This window comes from Lepisosteus oculatus, chromosome 13, assembly GCF_040954835.1.
Source record: "Lepisosteus oculatus isolate fLepOcu1 chromosome 13, fLepOcu1.hap2, whole genome shotgun sequence".
In the NCBI taxonomy this organism is placed as follows: Eukaryota; Metazoa; Chordata; class Actinopteri; order Semionotiformes; family Lepisosteidae; genus Lepisosteus; species Lepisosteus oculatus.
Genome location: NC_090708.1, coordinates 23,815,910 through 23,830,165, shown reverse-complemented (window position 1 = coordinate 23,830,165; position 14,256 = coordinate 23,815,910). Strand labels below are relative to the sequence as shown.

The 14,256-nt window shown below is 38.8% G+C and overlaps 1 protein-coding gene across 2 annotated transcripts in view; it reads right to left on the bottom strand.

Annotated features, from left to right (window-relative positions):
* Window positions 1-14,256, bottom strand: part of LOC102687911 (dehydrogenase/reductase (SDR family) X-linked) — an 80,180-nt gene that overhangs the window by 51,279 nt on the left and 14,645 nt on the right. For both annotated transcript variants that reach the window (XM_006638016.3, XM_069197236.1), the window contains 2 exons: window positions 10,696-10,803; window positions 8,517-8,585 (listed from right to left, as the gene is read on the bottom strand). In XM_006638016.3, coding sequence (XP_006638079.2) covers window positions 8,517-8,585; window positions 10,696-10,803 — 177 coding nt within the window. The remainder of the gene's footprint in view (window positions 1-8,516; window positions 8,586-10,695; window positions 10,804-14,256) is intronic.

Genomic DNA, 14,256 nt, shown 5'->3' with positions numbered 1-14,256 from the left:
AAATGAAAAGTGGGGCGTGCAAAATTATTCGCCCCCCTTGCGTTAATACTTTGTAGAGCCACCTTTTGCTGGGATTACAGCTGCAAGTCGCTTGGGGTATGTCTCTATCAGTTTTGCACATCGAGAGACTGAAATTCTTGCCCATTCTTCCTTGCAAAACAGCTCGAGCTCAGTGAGGTTGGATGGAGAGCGTTTGTGAACAGCAGTTTTCAGCTCTTTCCACAGATTCTCGATTGGATTCAGGTCTGGACTTTGACTTGGCCATTCAAACACCTGGATACGTTTATTTGTGAACCATTCCTTTGTAGATTTTGCTGTATGTTTGGGATCATTGTCTTGTTGGAAGATAAATCTCCGTCCCAGTTTCAGGTCTTTTGCAGACTCCAACAGGTTTTCATCCAGAATGGTCCTGTATTTGGCTGCATCCATCTTCCCCTCAATTTTAACCATCTTCCCTGTCCCTGCTGAAGAAAAGCAGGCCCAAACCATGATGCTGCCACCACCATGTTTGACAGTGGGGATGGTGTGTTGAGGGTGATGAGCTGTGTTGCTTTTACGCCAAACATATCGTTTTGCATTGTGGCCAAAAAGTTCGATTTTGGTTTCATCTGACCAGAGCACCTTCTTCCACATGTTTGGGGTGTCTCCCAGGTGGCTTGTGGCAAACTTTAGACGAGACTTTTTATGGATATCTTTGAGAAATGGCTTTCTTCTTGCCACTCTTCCATAAAGGCCGGATTTGTACAGTGTAAGACTGATTGTTGTCCTATGGACAGACTCTCCCACCTCAGCTGTAGTTCTCTGCAGTTCATCCAGAGTGATCATGGGCCTCTTGGCTGCATCTCTGATCAGTCTTCTCCTTGTCTGAGCTGAAAGTTTAGAGGGACGGCCAGGTCTTGGTAGATTTGCAGTGGTCTGATACTCCTTCCATTTCAAGATGATCGCTTGCACAGTGCTCCTTGGGATGTTTGAAGCTTGGGAAATCTTTTTGTATCCAAATCCGGCTTTAAACTTCTCCACAACAGTATTACGGACCTGCCTGGTGTGTTCCTTGGTCTTCATGATGCTCTCTGCGCTTTCAACAGAACCTTGAGACTATCACAGAGCAGGTGCATTTATACAGAGACTTGATTACACACAGGTGGATTCTATTTATCACCATCAGTCATTTAGGACAACATTGGATCATTCAGAGATCCTCGCTGAACTTCTGGAGTGAGTTTGCTGCACTGAAAGTAAAGGGGCCGAATAATTTTGCACGCCCCACTTTTCATTTTTTTATTAGTTAAAAAAGTTTCAAAAATCCAATAGATTTCGTTCCACTGCACAATTGTGTCCCACTTGTTGGTGATTCTTCACATAAAATAAAAAATTTATATCTTTATGTTTGAAGCCTGAAATGTGGCAAAAGTTTGAAAAGTTCAAGGGGGCCGAATACTTTCGCAAGGCACTGTACAAATATATAAATTAAATATAAACATTACATTGACATTCCTAGTCTGAATTTACAGTAGGACAAAACATATAAAAACCATATTAAATACAGCAATATCAACTGAACTGTCTGTCCCTGTTAGAGACCAGACTTTCCACAAATCAGACGGAAATGCTACAATAAACACTCAGTAGGATTATGTTAACATAGGTTAATGTTTGTCTTGCAGGTACATGTGAAAGTCACAAAACATTGTCTGGAAAAAATAACTTGCATTTCTACAGCAGATGAGTAGGAGGACCCACTGAGCCATAAATTAGTACAATTAAACAATCAGATTTAAAGTGGACTCCTCAGAGAAACATAGAAACAGAGAACTACTGGCTCAACATTAAATTATCCTTTAGTTTTTTTTTCTCTCTGTAATACATTACAAACACATCTAACAGAACACTTTCTTTATCTTTCAACTTTCACTTCATTTGATTTTTTCCTCAGTCTTTTGTCAAAGTCAGCTCTTAAGAACTGATAAGAACATAAGAAATGTAACAAATGACTGGAGGCCATGTGGCCCATCTGGCCAATTTGGTATTTAATAGTTTATTGATCCCAGTGTCTCATCCAGCCCTTTCTTGAAAGATGCCAGCATATCAGCTTTAACAACATGCCTGGGTAGATTGTTTCAGACTCCCACAACCCTTTGGGTAAAAGAAGTGCTCCTGTTGTCGATTTTAAAAGCACCTCCCTGTATAGCAATCTCCACAAGTACCTTCCTGTTCATTGAAATTCATGTTCCTTTAATTGAAAACGGCAATGTTCTGAAATGAAGCTGCGATTTCTGCGCTGCCTGGACTTGTTCTTTCCTGGGCTACATGTTATTTAATGTCATCGAGGCCCCCGCAATTCAGTTACTATTAAAACAGAAAGACAAGAAGTTCTCCTGTGTGAATTTGAAAACAATTTACAGTTTGACTAGAATCCTTTCATGCATAAAACAGTATGTTGAAACACTTTTATCACTGAGATTAAGCCTTGCTATGATGTACTGTAGCAGTACAATGTTTAATTCATATACTGTAAACAGCACTGGTCTCTGACAGAAGTCGCTATTTTTTCTAAGGTATCTATGCAGAAAATGCAGCAGGGCCTAAAGAGACAACGTCTAAGGCAGCATTTCTATCTCGTAGCTTGATCGCATCAGATCTCTGAAGCTCAGCAAGGCTGTGCCTGGTCTGTACTGTGATGAGAGACCTTTAAGGAAAACCCTGTTCCTATAGTAAAAGGAGCATATGGAGTAGTACCCACTTGAACTATATGGAGTAGTATTTTGTTTTCATTTTGCAATTTCTGCACATTTTGCCTGAATGAACTAAAATAGAGCAGTAATTAAAAAGCATGAAAAAATCCAAGCTTTATCAAAATTCAGCAGCATCACGAAGGCAAATCGACAAGGGGACCCAACGGAGGACGCAGGAGTAAGCAAGGTGTTGGGGCTTGGAGCTGAGGTGTGTGGCGAACACTAACAGTCATGACAGAGCACTCGACAGGTTAAGAAACAGAGAATCAGGAGGCTGAGCCATAACAGACTGCACTGAGTCAACAGGTGGGGAAGTGTAACGGGCACTTCACCTTAAACATTTATTTTCAGAAGGACAGGAGCAAATATTGATTCAAGAAAAAAATGCAATCTATTTGATGATATTGAATTGGTGAACATGCCTGGTCTTTTGGAGCTACTGAGATGCACACAGACTAAAAGTTTGACATGTTCAAAACAGACAGTTTTGACTATTCTAGGTGAGAAAAAAGAGACTGCAGCACAACCCTGTTATTGGCAACGTTTGTACATCAATACACTATATTTCTTTGGGTAATTAGGATTAATGAAGGCAATGTATTGAAGTGCACCACTGAAGGTCACACGTACATTAACAGAATTGAAGAAGAAGCCTGATAATAAGTGTCTCTTGGTTTGAATTCAGCCTTAGAATTGCTTGTCTTCTAATTTGAACAGCTTGCAAACTCTTTGAAGAAACTCCAGAACATTCCAACCAAGGAGAAATTAAAGAGTGGTGAATTACATCACCGGTGAAGAATCTTATCATATACAGAGAGCCAACAGCATATTCAATTTAAATCTGTGATCCTGTCAATTATACAGCTTCCACTCATGTTATGAATTCCAATGTACACCATGAAACGTAACTAATGAAATGTTTGTTTCAGCAGCTCATGGGTTGTGATAAACCTTAGTGGATGGCATGTTCGTAATGTTAGAGCTTAGCTGTTAACTTTTCTTGACTTTCTTGACTGTTAACTTTTCTTGAACATGTTAGGAAATAAACCACTGTATTTATTATCTTACGTATTAAATAACCATACTGCATAGTGCATGGAAATTCATGAACAACAACTACCTTTTCCAAAGTAATACTTCTGCAATTAAACCAGCATCCTCCAGCAAACTTTGGATCTCCCAATCCCTTTAGGACCTTGACTCCCTTTACATTTATTTCTTTATTCCCTGCAGGCCTCCTCTAAATAATTGACACAATTTGATCTGACCTCCTGGGTAGAGTAAATGTGTATTGTCTCAGTAAAGAAGCAATGTTTGAGGAAATTGCTGGCCAAGAGATGTGTCTGCCCCCTTTTTTCAATCTAAAGTTAACATTTCTTTAATTGATGTTTGTTGTTCTGAATTTCAGAAGACATCTGTTTAGAATTCAAGCAGTCCTTCAAATATTCTGTAATATACTTCGACAGACGTACAGAGTTTTGCTGAAGTGGCAATAATTCCAATTTGTATATCTTTAGAAACAAGTGAAACGAAAAAAAAGGATGAAATGATTAAATTCTTTTTATTACGGGAAGGTAACAAAATCCTTTATTTTTTTAAAATCAGTTCTTTTTTTCACAAAAGAAATCACGGTGAGGAGTTCTAATAAATACAATTTTTGACACTTCCACCTTCAAAATGTGTCCAGGAGAAATTTGAATGAATAAACCAGGCTGCCACGCTTATCTACCAGCTCATTTACATTCTGTTTATATATAGTGCCTGCAGGATGCAAAAACTGAGAGAAAATTCCAAGTAAAATGATCGAGTCCCCCTAGAAGGCACCCTAGGGCCACAGACTAGAACTTGGACAATAACTGTTATGACAAGAAAGGGGCTCATTACCATGTTCCAAATACATCTGAAATGACTCCATGCCAGAATTTGTTGTATTTTAAACTTTTTAGCATGTGTGGTTGTGTCTTTCTCCTCTTTTCTAAAAAGGCTTTAATTTGTTTTGAGAGATCTTTTTTTCAAAACATTCTCCTGTAGCTCCTCCAAGCGTGTTGGTGGTTTGTGGAGACTTAACCGGACTTCCTCCCTCACTTCCCAGCCATATGGAGCTTTTTTTCTTCTCTTGCCCACCCTTGGGCTTCAAACAAGAAGCCTTGAAGTGAACATCAATAAAGGGCTATCCAAACAGCCTCTGCTTTATTGAGAAAAAAAAAAGTAAAGCAAAATATGGACTCAGAAAAGTCCATATTTTGTCTTCTAGCAGCTTGTCAACAAATGTTAAACCGTACAAATTTAATGTTAGAGTCCCCTGCCATTTCAGGTTCAGAATGTTGTCAACCTGTATGTGAAATACAGAATTTATAAGCCTTTCTCCTATATGGAAACAGCACTGCCAGCTATGTATGCTTTCACATAAATGCACATTGGAAGGTGCACCATTAATACAGACTGTTTTAATACACCTGCTGGCGTCACATTGCAGATAAATCCACTTGACAGAGTGTGGTGCTGTTAATTTCTTTATTCTTTTGTCTCGTTATAATGAGCATGTCCTACACTGATGACAGCTATTTGATATCTGCTTCAATCTCAGTCTGTTGTAGCTCTAGCTGTGTTTAAAAGCGTGTTGTAAAAGTACTGTAATATATAATAAAAGTAAATAAATCAGTAAAATTTCAAGTTCTGTATTTAAGAACTCCTCTCCATTTGTTTTAAAATAGAATGGTGTTTTCAAATCCTAATTGTATTTTTTTTACTGTTTTAATGTTTTACAGGCAATTCATGATGGAATTCAACATTTTGAGTTCCAAACAAATTCCCCAAAAACCCAGTCAAAATCGCAAAACTACTTTAAAATCTTATTTAGATTTAGTCAATTAGCATCTCACTTCAGACTAAGTACAAACAGAGGCAAACATTGCACATTGCATTGAATTGACAGTATTGTCTATAAAACTGTATCTATACTATTGTATGCAATGCTGCAGTTCTTGTTCATTATTCCTTTACAAAGCACACCATGTAAATACCATCCAGTTAAGAACAGGCTTGAGGTGAAGACTGTCAGTTCTGCTCTTTACAAAACAAGTTCCTTTTACAGAGCAGTTTCTTATAGCTTGACTGACACTTTGCCCTCATTCAATCATTCATTGTTATGTCACCTGATTAAGCACTGCCTTGCTGTCTTACATATGATTGAATTAGGCACCAGAAGACAATGTTGCCAACAGCACATGCTTGTTTTCAGCAGTGAGTTTTAGTGGTTCAGTAAGATGAACCTTTTAAAAACCTTTTTTAAAAGATGGTCTTTTAATCATGCTAACACATTCATTAGTGCACTGTATTCAGATGTGCACTGCTTTTTTATCAATTGCTATCCAAAGAAATGTTCCTATGTATGCCTTTATGTATGACACAAGTGTCTAGAATTAGAGAAAATATCTGACATTAAATTTTAACATATATTTACTGTTGAAAATGTACCCAGACCAGAAAGCCTTTTTTGCCAAAGCCCCAAAATATTATTTTTCTAAAACAAAAATCCAGAAATTAAAGCAAAGATAAAAAAGAAGCCACGCAAAGCCAGCTTTTCAAGACTTAGAATGAATCTAAATTGGCAATTTATGATAACATGAATGAAGAATTGAAAAAAGCAAGGTGCCTGAGACCAGCAATATCTTCCGAGCTCTGAGGCGTTATGAGGATGTAGAGAAGACGAGTATCACAAGCAAGGCAGATGTGTTTTCAGAACTGAGACAGCAATCAATGCATTTCCTCATCAAGCTACAGAAATAGCCCAACCAGAGAGCGTTGGGCAAAGAAGAAGGCAATCCATTCAAGAAGCGTCACAAAACAGACGTCTGCATTACGGAGCATACTGACAGGGCGGTCTGGAGTGACACAAAGAGACACAGCAGATCTTTCTCCTCAAAGGAAGTGTCACAAAGAATCAGGAGAAATCTGCAATCATAAGGGGTGACTTGATATTTCCCCAGGCAGGAGCAGCACTGGTGACCGGACTGCAGAACACATCACGACTTTTTAACCTTCTCACAACTTCCATTGGAGTCTTTTAAGTATTACCCACTCAGTATTATCCTGGGCACGGTGGAACTCAATGATGTCAGAAAAACTAGGCTGAGCCTTTCAGGACAGAGGCTGGGATTTAGGTCTGCCATCTTGTGCAGAATAATCCCATGACATCTTAGTTACAAAGGATGCAAAGGTAGGGTTTCATGGTTTAAAATGAACTGTGTTAAAGCCTTTGACCTGTTTTATCTACAGAAGTGCAGAAGGTCCTTCCACACAGAAGCCCACAGAAACCAAACTATGTGCTCACTTGAACTATGCCAGTGACACGGGAGGTCTGTCATAGCCCAGGTCGCACATAGATGTTCTGATGTTGTGGTTTTGAAAGTAAATATTCTTCATGTTGTGAAAATGGCTCCTTTCTGTGGAATTATGATACAGTTTCACGAAAAAACAGGGATTTAGGAATAGGCTAGTCTATCCTCCTATGGAATATCAAGATCATGTTTATAGACCTGGATTGCCACACTAATTAAATGGTGTCAGCTCAGTCCCATTCACATTCATTACAAAACTGGCCGATTCTTTCTGAAGATTGCATTCAGAAACCCCAAGTTCTCACGTCTGATATATTCTGCAAGCTTAGCAAATCACTTCCTTGATGACTTAATCGACTCAAAAGTAATGAAAATAAATTACTCTGTTCTCGAACACCTGCCTTCTAATTTGTGGCCAGAAAATCTTTACCTTGTTTGAGTTAAATGACACACCATCGCTATATAATACTCAAAAATACCCTGTAGAAAACCGCTGACATACCAAATGCATACAGCAGCACAAATGTGAAGGCTGAACAATATAGTCCAAATGTTTTTGCAGTGCTTCAGTGGGAGGCAACATTACTTTGATTTGGAAAAAAAAAACTTTTCTCTTTTACTTCCAAGAAAATTAAACTCCATACTTTCTCTGGATCTACAGTCATAGGTCAAGGGAAGCAGTTTCTTTGAGGAGATCTTCAGGGAACGCCATGAATTTAAATTTGGCCTCCATTCAAAAACAGCAGGATATTAAACTTTGGCCTAGTAGAGACTGATTGATCTGCCTGTTTGACAGTTCTCTTTCATGTCTATTCCACTCTTTTTTGCTACAGAATGCATCTATGCCACTAATTGCTGTCCTCCATCTAAGACTGCTGTGTGAGACAGCTCTGTTGATTCTACAGTATTAGAGTGGGTTTGCATTAAATGATAACTGAAGGGGTGGGAAAACACTCCATAGGATTTCCACAGTGTTATTCCCCTCCTGCTAAAACCCAGTGCTAAAGAGAATAAAAATGACAGCTGAGGGAAGACTCTTCAGTATCCGCACACATCTGCCCACTAATGGGCCAGAGGACACATATGATTTTTTGTGGTTGGGTATGTTTCACAAGTATACAGTACTCTGAAATTTGTAGGACCCAGGATTTTGTCTGAAGTGGAGGCATATCCATTTAATAACTTATATGCATAAATGCATTGAATCAGTGCTAAATCAATACCTAACTCAGACTAAAATGTACAAATGAGAATCTGAAGCCTAATCTACAGAGGGGCATATCTACATACCCTGCACCCATGACTTGATCACTCAGTAGTCTCACTGTCACAAAGTCCTGACAGCCAAGCCAGGTTTACATCAGTGTTTCTCAAACACATGGAGCAATACTTTGCTTACGTTGATTTCTGACAAAAGGACTAGAAAGCACAATTGTCAATTTACCTTTTCCTTTGACATTTTCCTCTCGGATTCGCCTCACTGCATTCTGACTCTCTTCTTCATGATTTCCAGCTAGCACACAAAAAAACAGGTTATCAAATAGTCAAAGGGAATAGGAACCAAAAAAAGGTTGAGTTGCATTTTCAGCTCTGACAAAAAGTAATCCTTACCTAAAAGACATCTTAAGACCACTTAACTTTAGCCTCCCAATAACTTCACTTTTTGTTGCATTTTATACAATGCACTGTGATTCTACTTTTGTAAATGACATTAGTAATGTCATTTCCAGCATATGGCATGTTGGCATATCCAACATATATTGTCCATGGAGTGCATAATTACACTGCTACCAGATGAGTTCTGCTTTCTTATGGATTTGATATTTAGCCTCATTTGATTGTCTACTTTGCCTTCCTAGTTTTAGGACCCAGCTGGAATTTAACTTGTAAACCTGGCCAAGCAGATGGAGTGCTCTGATATCACCGAGGTCTTGTCATGGAATAAATGGAAGCCGTGATAAATGAAGCTGGGACTCCATCAGCTCAGTCACTACGAGCAGGGAGGCTTTCCCACTAAACCAAACTGAACAGTTAAGCACAAGACAACCTCCAAACTGAAGGCTTAATTTATTCTAGGAACAGTAGCACAGATCGGCCCACTGAGATGGGAAAACACTTCTTACTGTGAAGCCTGTTTAGTGTGAGTCATTGCTCTGTACAACGGTGCTTTGTTTTAACTACAGTATGCTGTCCCACTTTCTGAGACACAGAACCCACATGACTACTCAATATTCTCTTTTTTACACAGCGACTCAGTGATCGCTGTGCTTGCAGAGGACCAAACACAACTACAGATTATGAAATGCCTTTCCACCAAGGAAGAGTGTGTACCGTGATGTGTGGCAGATATTTTCACATGCCTTTTAATTGGCAGAGAGAGGCCAAGCTGGAGCAGTTTGGGAAAATAATCCCATGCGACTGGTGGCACTGTGAATGCCAGACAATTTGCTTAAATGGACCGTTTAGGAGATTAAAGGTCAGTGGAGTTTGTTATTTTGTCATTTCAATATGACAGAAACTGAGAAGCGCTTCCTGTCTCATCCCATTTTGCACATCTTCATGCAAAAAAACCCAACAGGATTCTTAACCTCACTATGGCAACTCATTACCCGGTGGTGCCCCCACAAGAAGCCTTTCGACCAAGGGAGTCAAACCTTTCTAGCGCTATCAGCCCTGGCTTGAATTAGTTTTTTCCATTAAGGCCCTGTGAGGGCTGTTGCTGCTGCCAAGCTGGCTTTCTTTAATGGCAAATGACACACATGTCCTTGCAATTTGTCTTTTTGTATTTAATGCTGTAACTGCATCGTAAAGTGCAGTAGCTTTTTTTAGCAGAGAAGGAAATTATTAATCCTGCCTAAATCCCTTCCGCTGAGCAGATTTATGACGGATATTTTAGTGAATTTAAGAAACCTTTAATTTGGAACTAATTTCATTATATAGCACAGGCCGTTGAAAGCACGAACCATTTTATTACAAGAGTCGGTATGCTACCACTGTCCTTGTTCTCCGCAAGAAACCGATTTCTAATGGGTAAAGCACCACTGTTCCTGCTTTATGTGACCCAGAATGCTGATTGTAAGATGATATAATATATTCTGCTGTTATTTTGCAGGATGGCTTCCGAAGCCTGAAACCCGTTTCAATTCTTTGCATATTTCCTCTTTCAACTTAAACAAAACTCCTATGCACAACAATGTTTTCTGCTGCTATATATTCAGTAAGGAACAGTTGCTTACATTCTGAATAATGAACAGGGAGAAACTTCTGAACTGCAGTGGTTTAAATGGCACTTTGGATTTTGGCAGACTCTGTCAATTAGTTCTTAATTTGCTGTGTGCAACATGCTATTTTCAAAGCACGGAGATAATAAACGATGCAAAACATGAATTACTTGTCAGTTCTGTTATTAGCCGGTCATTTTTAAACTCATGTTAACAGTGTTAACAGTTAAATGAATTTAGACAGGACAGGGCAGAATGGGGACCAATTAAAGTGAAAATATAATTAACAAAAACAATAGGATATGGGGTGTTTTCTCTCATATAACCTGCGTAAATTCGTTGTGTTTTTAGTGTTGAGAAGAGGCCTGCAGGTGTTTACTGTAATCAGGTCGCATACTGTACCTATTATAACGTGCATTCCCAGACTTGTCAGCTGTCTTGCCGTCTCGTATCCAATTCCTTTGGAGCCCCCCGTCACTATGGCAACCCTTCCATGTAGTTTGGGAAAAACTGTGTAAGACAAAAATAATGAAAGGACTGGTGGTGCTTCTTTATTCTTGTAATCACAGTTATTCGGAAACACAGCGGATTTGATTGTGTGTGTTTGTGTGCTCAAGTTAACCTGTAGGCAGCTTCCCTGCTATCCTTTCTTCCACTTCTGACATTGCATATTTCCAGTTTATTGACCTTGTTTTGTCTCATGTGTGTGCAATACTGCAGCTCCAGTCAGTGTTAAATAAGGGATAAGTAATTCATGACTACAGTGGTGGATTGATGAATCATAGGTCAAACCTCTACATCAACAGGGATCCCTAATGTGTGGGATACATTTGCTCTTAATTAGCCTCTTATTTGTATTGAGTCCTGCCAACAGATTAGCAATTACAGAAAATAAAATGGCCTTCATAGACAATCATGCAACGAAGACTCCCTGGATACTAATTTCTAACCCTGCGTCTTGTGTCAGATAATATTTCTTAATATGATGATAATAGTGGTGCTGCCACGTGTCAGATGCATCCACAAAAGACTAATACAACATTGTTACTCTCGGCTGTGAACAAGACAGCTCAGTTGTGTCCTTGTGTGTCAGTCTTTTGTGATTGGGCAGGTAAAAAAAAAATCTTGTCATATTCTAAAAAACAATTTTCTAGTGCTGGCACCTTTTTCCTAATATAGTATTTACAAATATCTTCAAATATAAACATTTCAGCCATAAGAAGTATCATGAACCTTATCTGGGCATCTTATGTCACAAGATTAGGACATGTTCTCATTAAACAAATACTTTTATAATTACAGTCTCAAGTCTATTTTGCTGATCTTATTAAATCGATACTTATTTTTCTCAGAATGGATACTTTGAAATACTTGATGAAATCTAAAGCAGCTGAGTGATGTATTGCTGCAATGTTATTTCAAGTGTTGCTATTTCAAATAAAACTGATATGGCCACTGTTGGCGGGCTGGTCAACATTAATCTTGAAGAAAAATAAATCAAAACTGCAGTATTACCCAAAGTCTAGAAACACTTTTCAGGTACCATGCATTCAAAGAAAAGAAAAGAGACTCCTGTGACAAGACTCCCTGTAGTGTCACTGGCTCAAAACACTCCAAAGGTGCTGAAAAACTGAGCTGTGCCAATTCTTCTGTAAGGCATTGTCAAAACTGTTACTGTAGAAGTATCTCCCAAATCGGTAATCCTTTTTTATAGCTGCACAGTGAAGAGCTACCATTACCAAGAGGCCTTCAGAATTAAAGCAGAAATGGCTGAAAATAATCACTATTACAGACTCACTGTAGGCAGCAGTGTCTTTCTCTTGGCTATTGACCTATAGCTCTTCCTGGTAAGCTGGGCTGAGTAGGTGACCACACATGGGCTCTCACTTCAATGTCACAGCTATCAGAAGTCTCCAAGAATAAAAGCTTCAATTAAAAACAAGCAGGATGACCTCTGAGGTTTATAATTAATATAATTACTGCAAAGCTGTTCATTAGCAGCTAGAGACTACTGACTTCATCCCACTCAATGCCAAAGACAACAGGCTGCTGAATAATCTACTTGCACAATGCTTCTCACACCTTATTTGCACTCAACATGAACATGGGGAATGTTGCCCACAAAAATGTGAAAATGTCACTTCGTATTAAAAAGCACGTTCAAATACAGTATGTGAAATATTGAAACGCTACAATATTGGACTATGGAAATTTCTGAGGGCAATACAGTAGCACAGTGGTTAACATTTCTACCTCATAGCGCTGGGGCCCTGGCTTCAATTGCTGAGGTGCTTTCTGCGTGGAGGTTGCACGTTCTCCCCATTATTGTGTAGATTTCCTCTGGGTTTTTCCTCAACATCCTGGTGATTCTTAATTACTCCAATTTCTTTTTAAAAACATACAGTATGCTTTACCTTACAGATGTATAACTAACCCCTGTCTTATCACATGTAATTCAAACTATATCTTTACATCTGGTTCCTGGAATGTATCAGTGATCGGGGAAGTTGGAAAACTGGTTAGTGTATGGATAATTGAATGAAAAACATTAAACTTAAGGTTAGTGAAATATTCGAGTAATTGTTTCAAACGTAGGGTGTTGACACTCACAGTCCAAGTCTGCATCCTCAGCCTGTTTGTGATGTGACATTTTTCATGCAAACATTATAAAAAAATAAAAAAAACTCAAAGCTGAATCAAACCCTGCCAGGTCTATTTTAAATGCAGAAGCCGATAAGGTACAGTGAGCACCTCATCTGTGGAACTACTGAACCGTAGACACCTATCCTAGATATATTTCCTATGTGAATTGAAGCACTTCAGAATTTCTTATTAGGGATCACATACTTTTTTCTGCCATGTTGTAAAGGCATTTACTTCCCTGGTCTTTGCTGGTTAAAGTTTTTACCTGACTCCAACAGTAAAAAAGGTCAGATATTCTTAAATGTAGCAGATGCTTAAAATCTTTACTTCTCTTCTCACATAAGCTATCTTGTATGTTTCTTAAAGTCTTTTAAAAGACCTCTGGGAGCCAGGGTTGGCTTGGACAGTTCGTATACATGTATTTGCTCTATATACGATAAGCCAGGATACCCCAACTTCACTCCTTGAAAGTATCAAGTTCTATAAGTCTATCCAGATCCTGTGCAAAAGAATGGCAGTTATTTAGCTCTCCTCCTCTGCTGCCGTAGTTTAAACTGCTGGATTGTTTCCCTCAAGGGAATCTCTGCAATAGGATATATTGACCAGTGTGACACACAATCCCACAGTTCCCTCCTTTACTTAGATTAGAGCATGGGAAAGTGAGAGACAGTATGGGAAAGTTTCTTTAGAACGAACAGTTTACTGCAAAGGTAACACTTGAGTTCCGCCATCCTTATGTGTATAAAACGCTGAATTTGATTTGGTTTTTTGAGATGCCATTGACATTTTTGATCAGCCACCCAAGAACTAAAACTAATCCTGTTCCTTCATATTCTGACAGAGGAGAAACTGCAGCACTGAAAACTTTCAAGGACCAATACCATAGTACAACTTAAGCAGAGTATAGCCATCTGAGCCATTAATGACCTAAGCTGAAACTGAGGTACAGAGGCTGAAGTTTGAATAGTGCATTTACCTTAAATCTTTTTTGGCCAGTATGTGTATTTTTGTTTTGTGACCTAAGGGTTTTAAGTACACAAAGTGAATTTAACTAAGTGGAATTATGGTGGAATTAAATAGAGTATTTTAGAAAAATCAGAAGCCCCCCATATGACACAAGATGTGACTTTTCAAAACTTTCTGCTGTTACTACATACTCTATGAAATGTATGAAAAATGGCTACTGCCAGGCTTCCACATAGGAAGATACAGAACCACTTTGAAACTGTAACACTGCCTTAACTTTCTCAAATGGCTTTTTTACAGTATCGAAAGGAGGGGATGATTATCAGCACCTGGGTCTTCACACTGTTAGCGCTA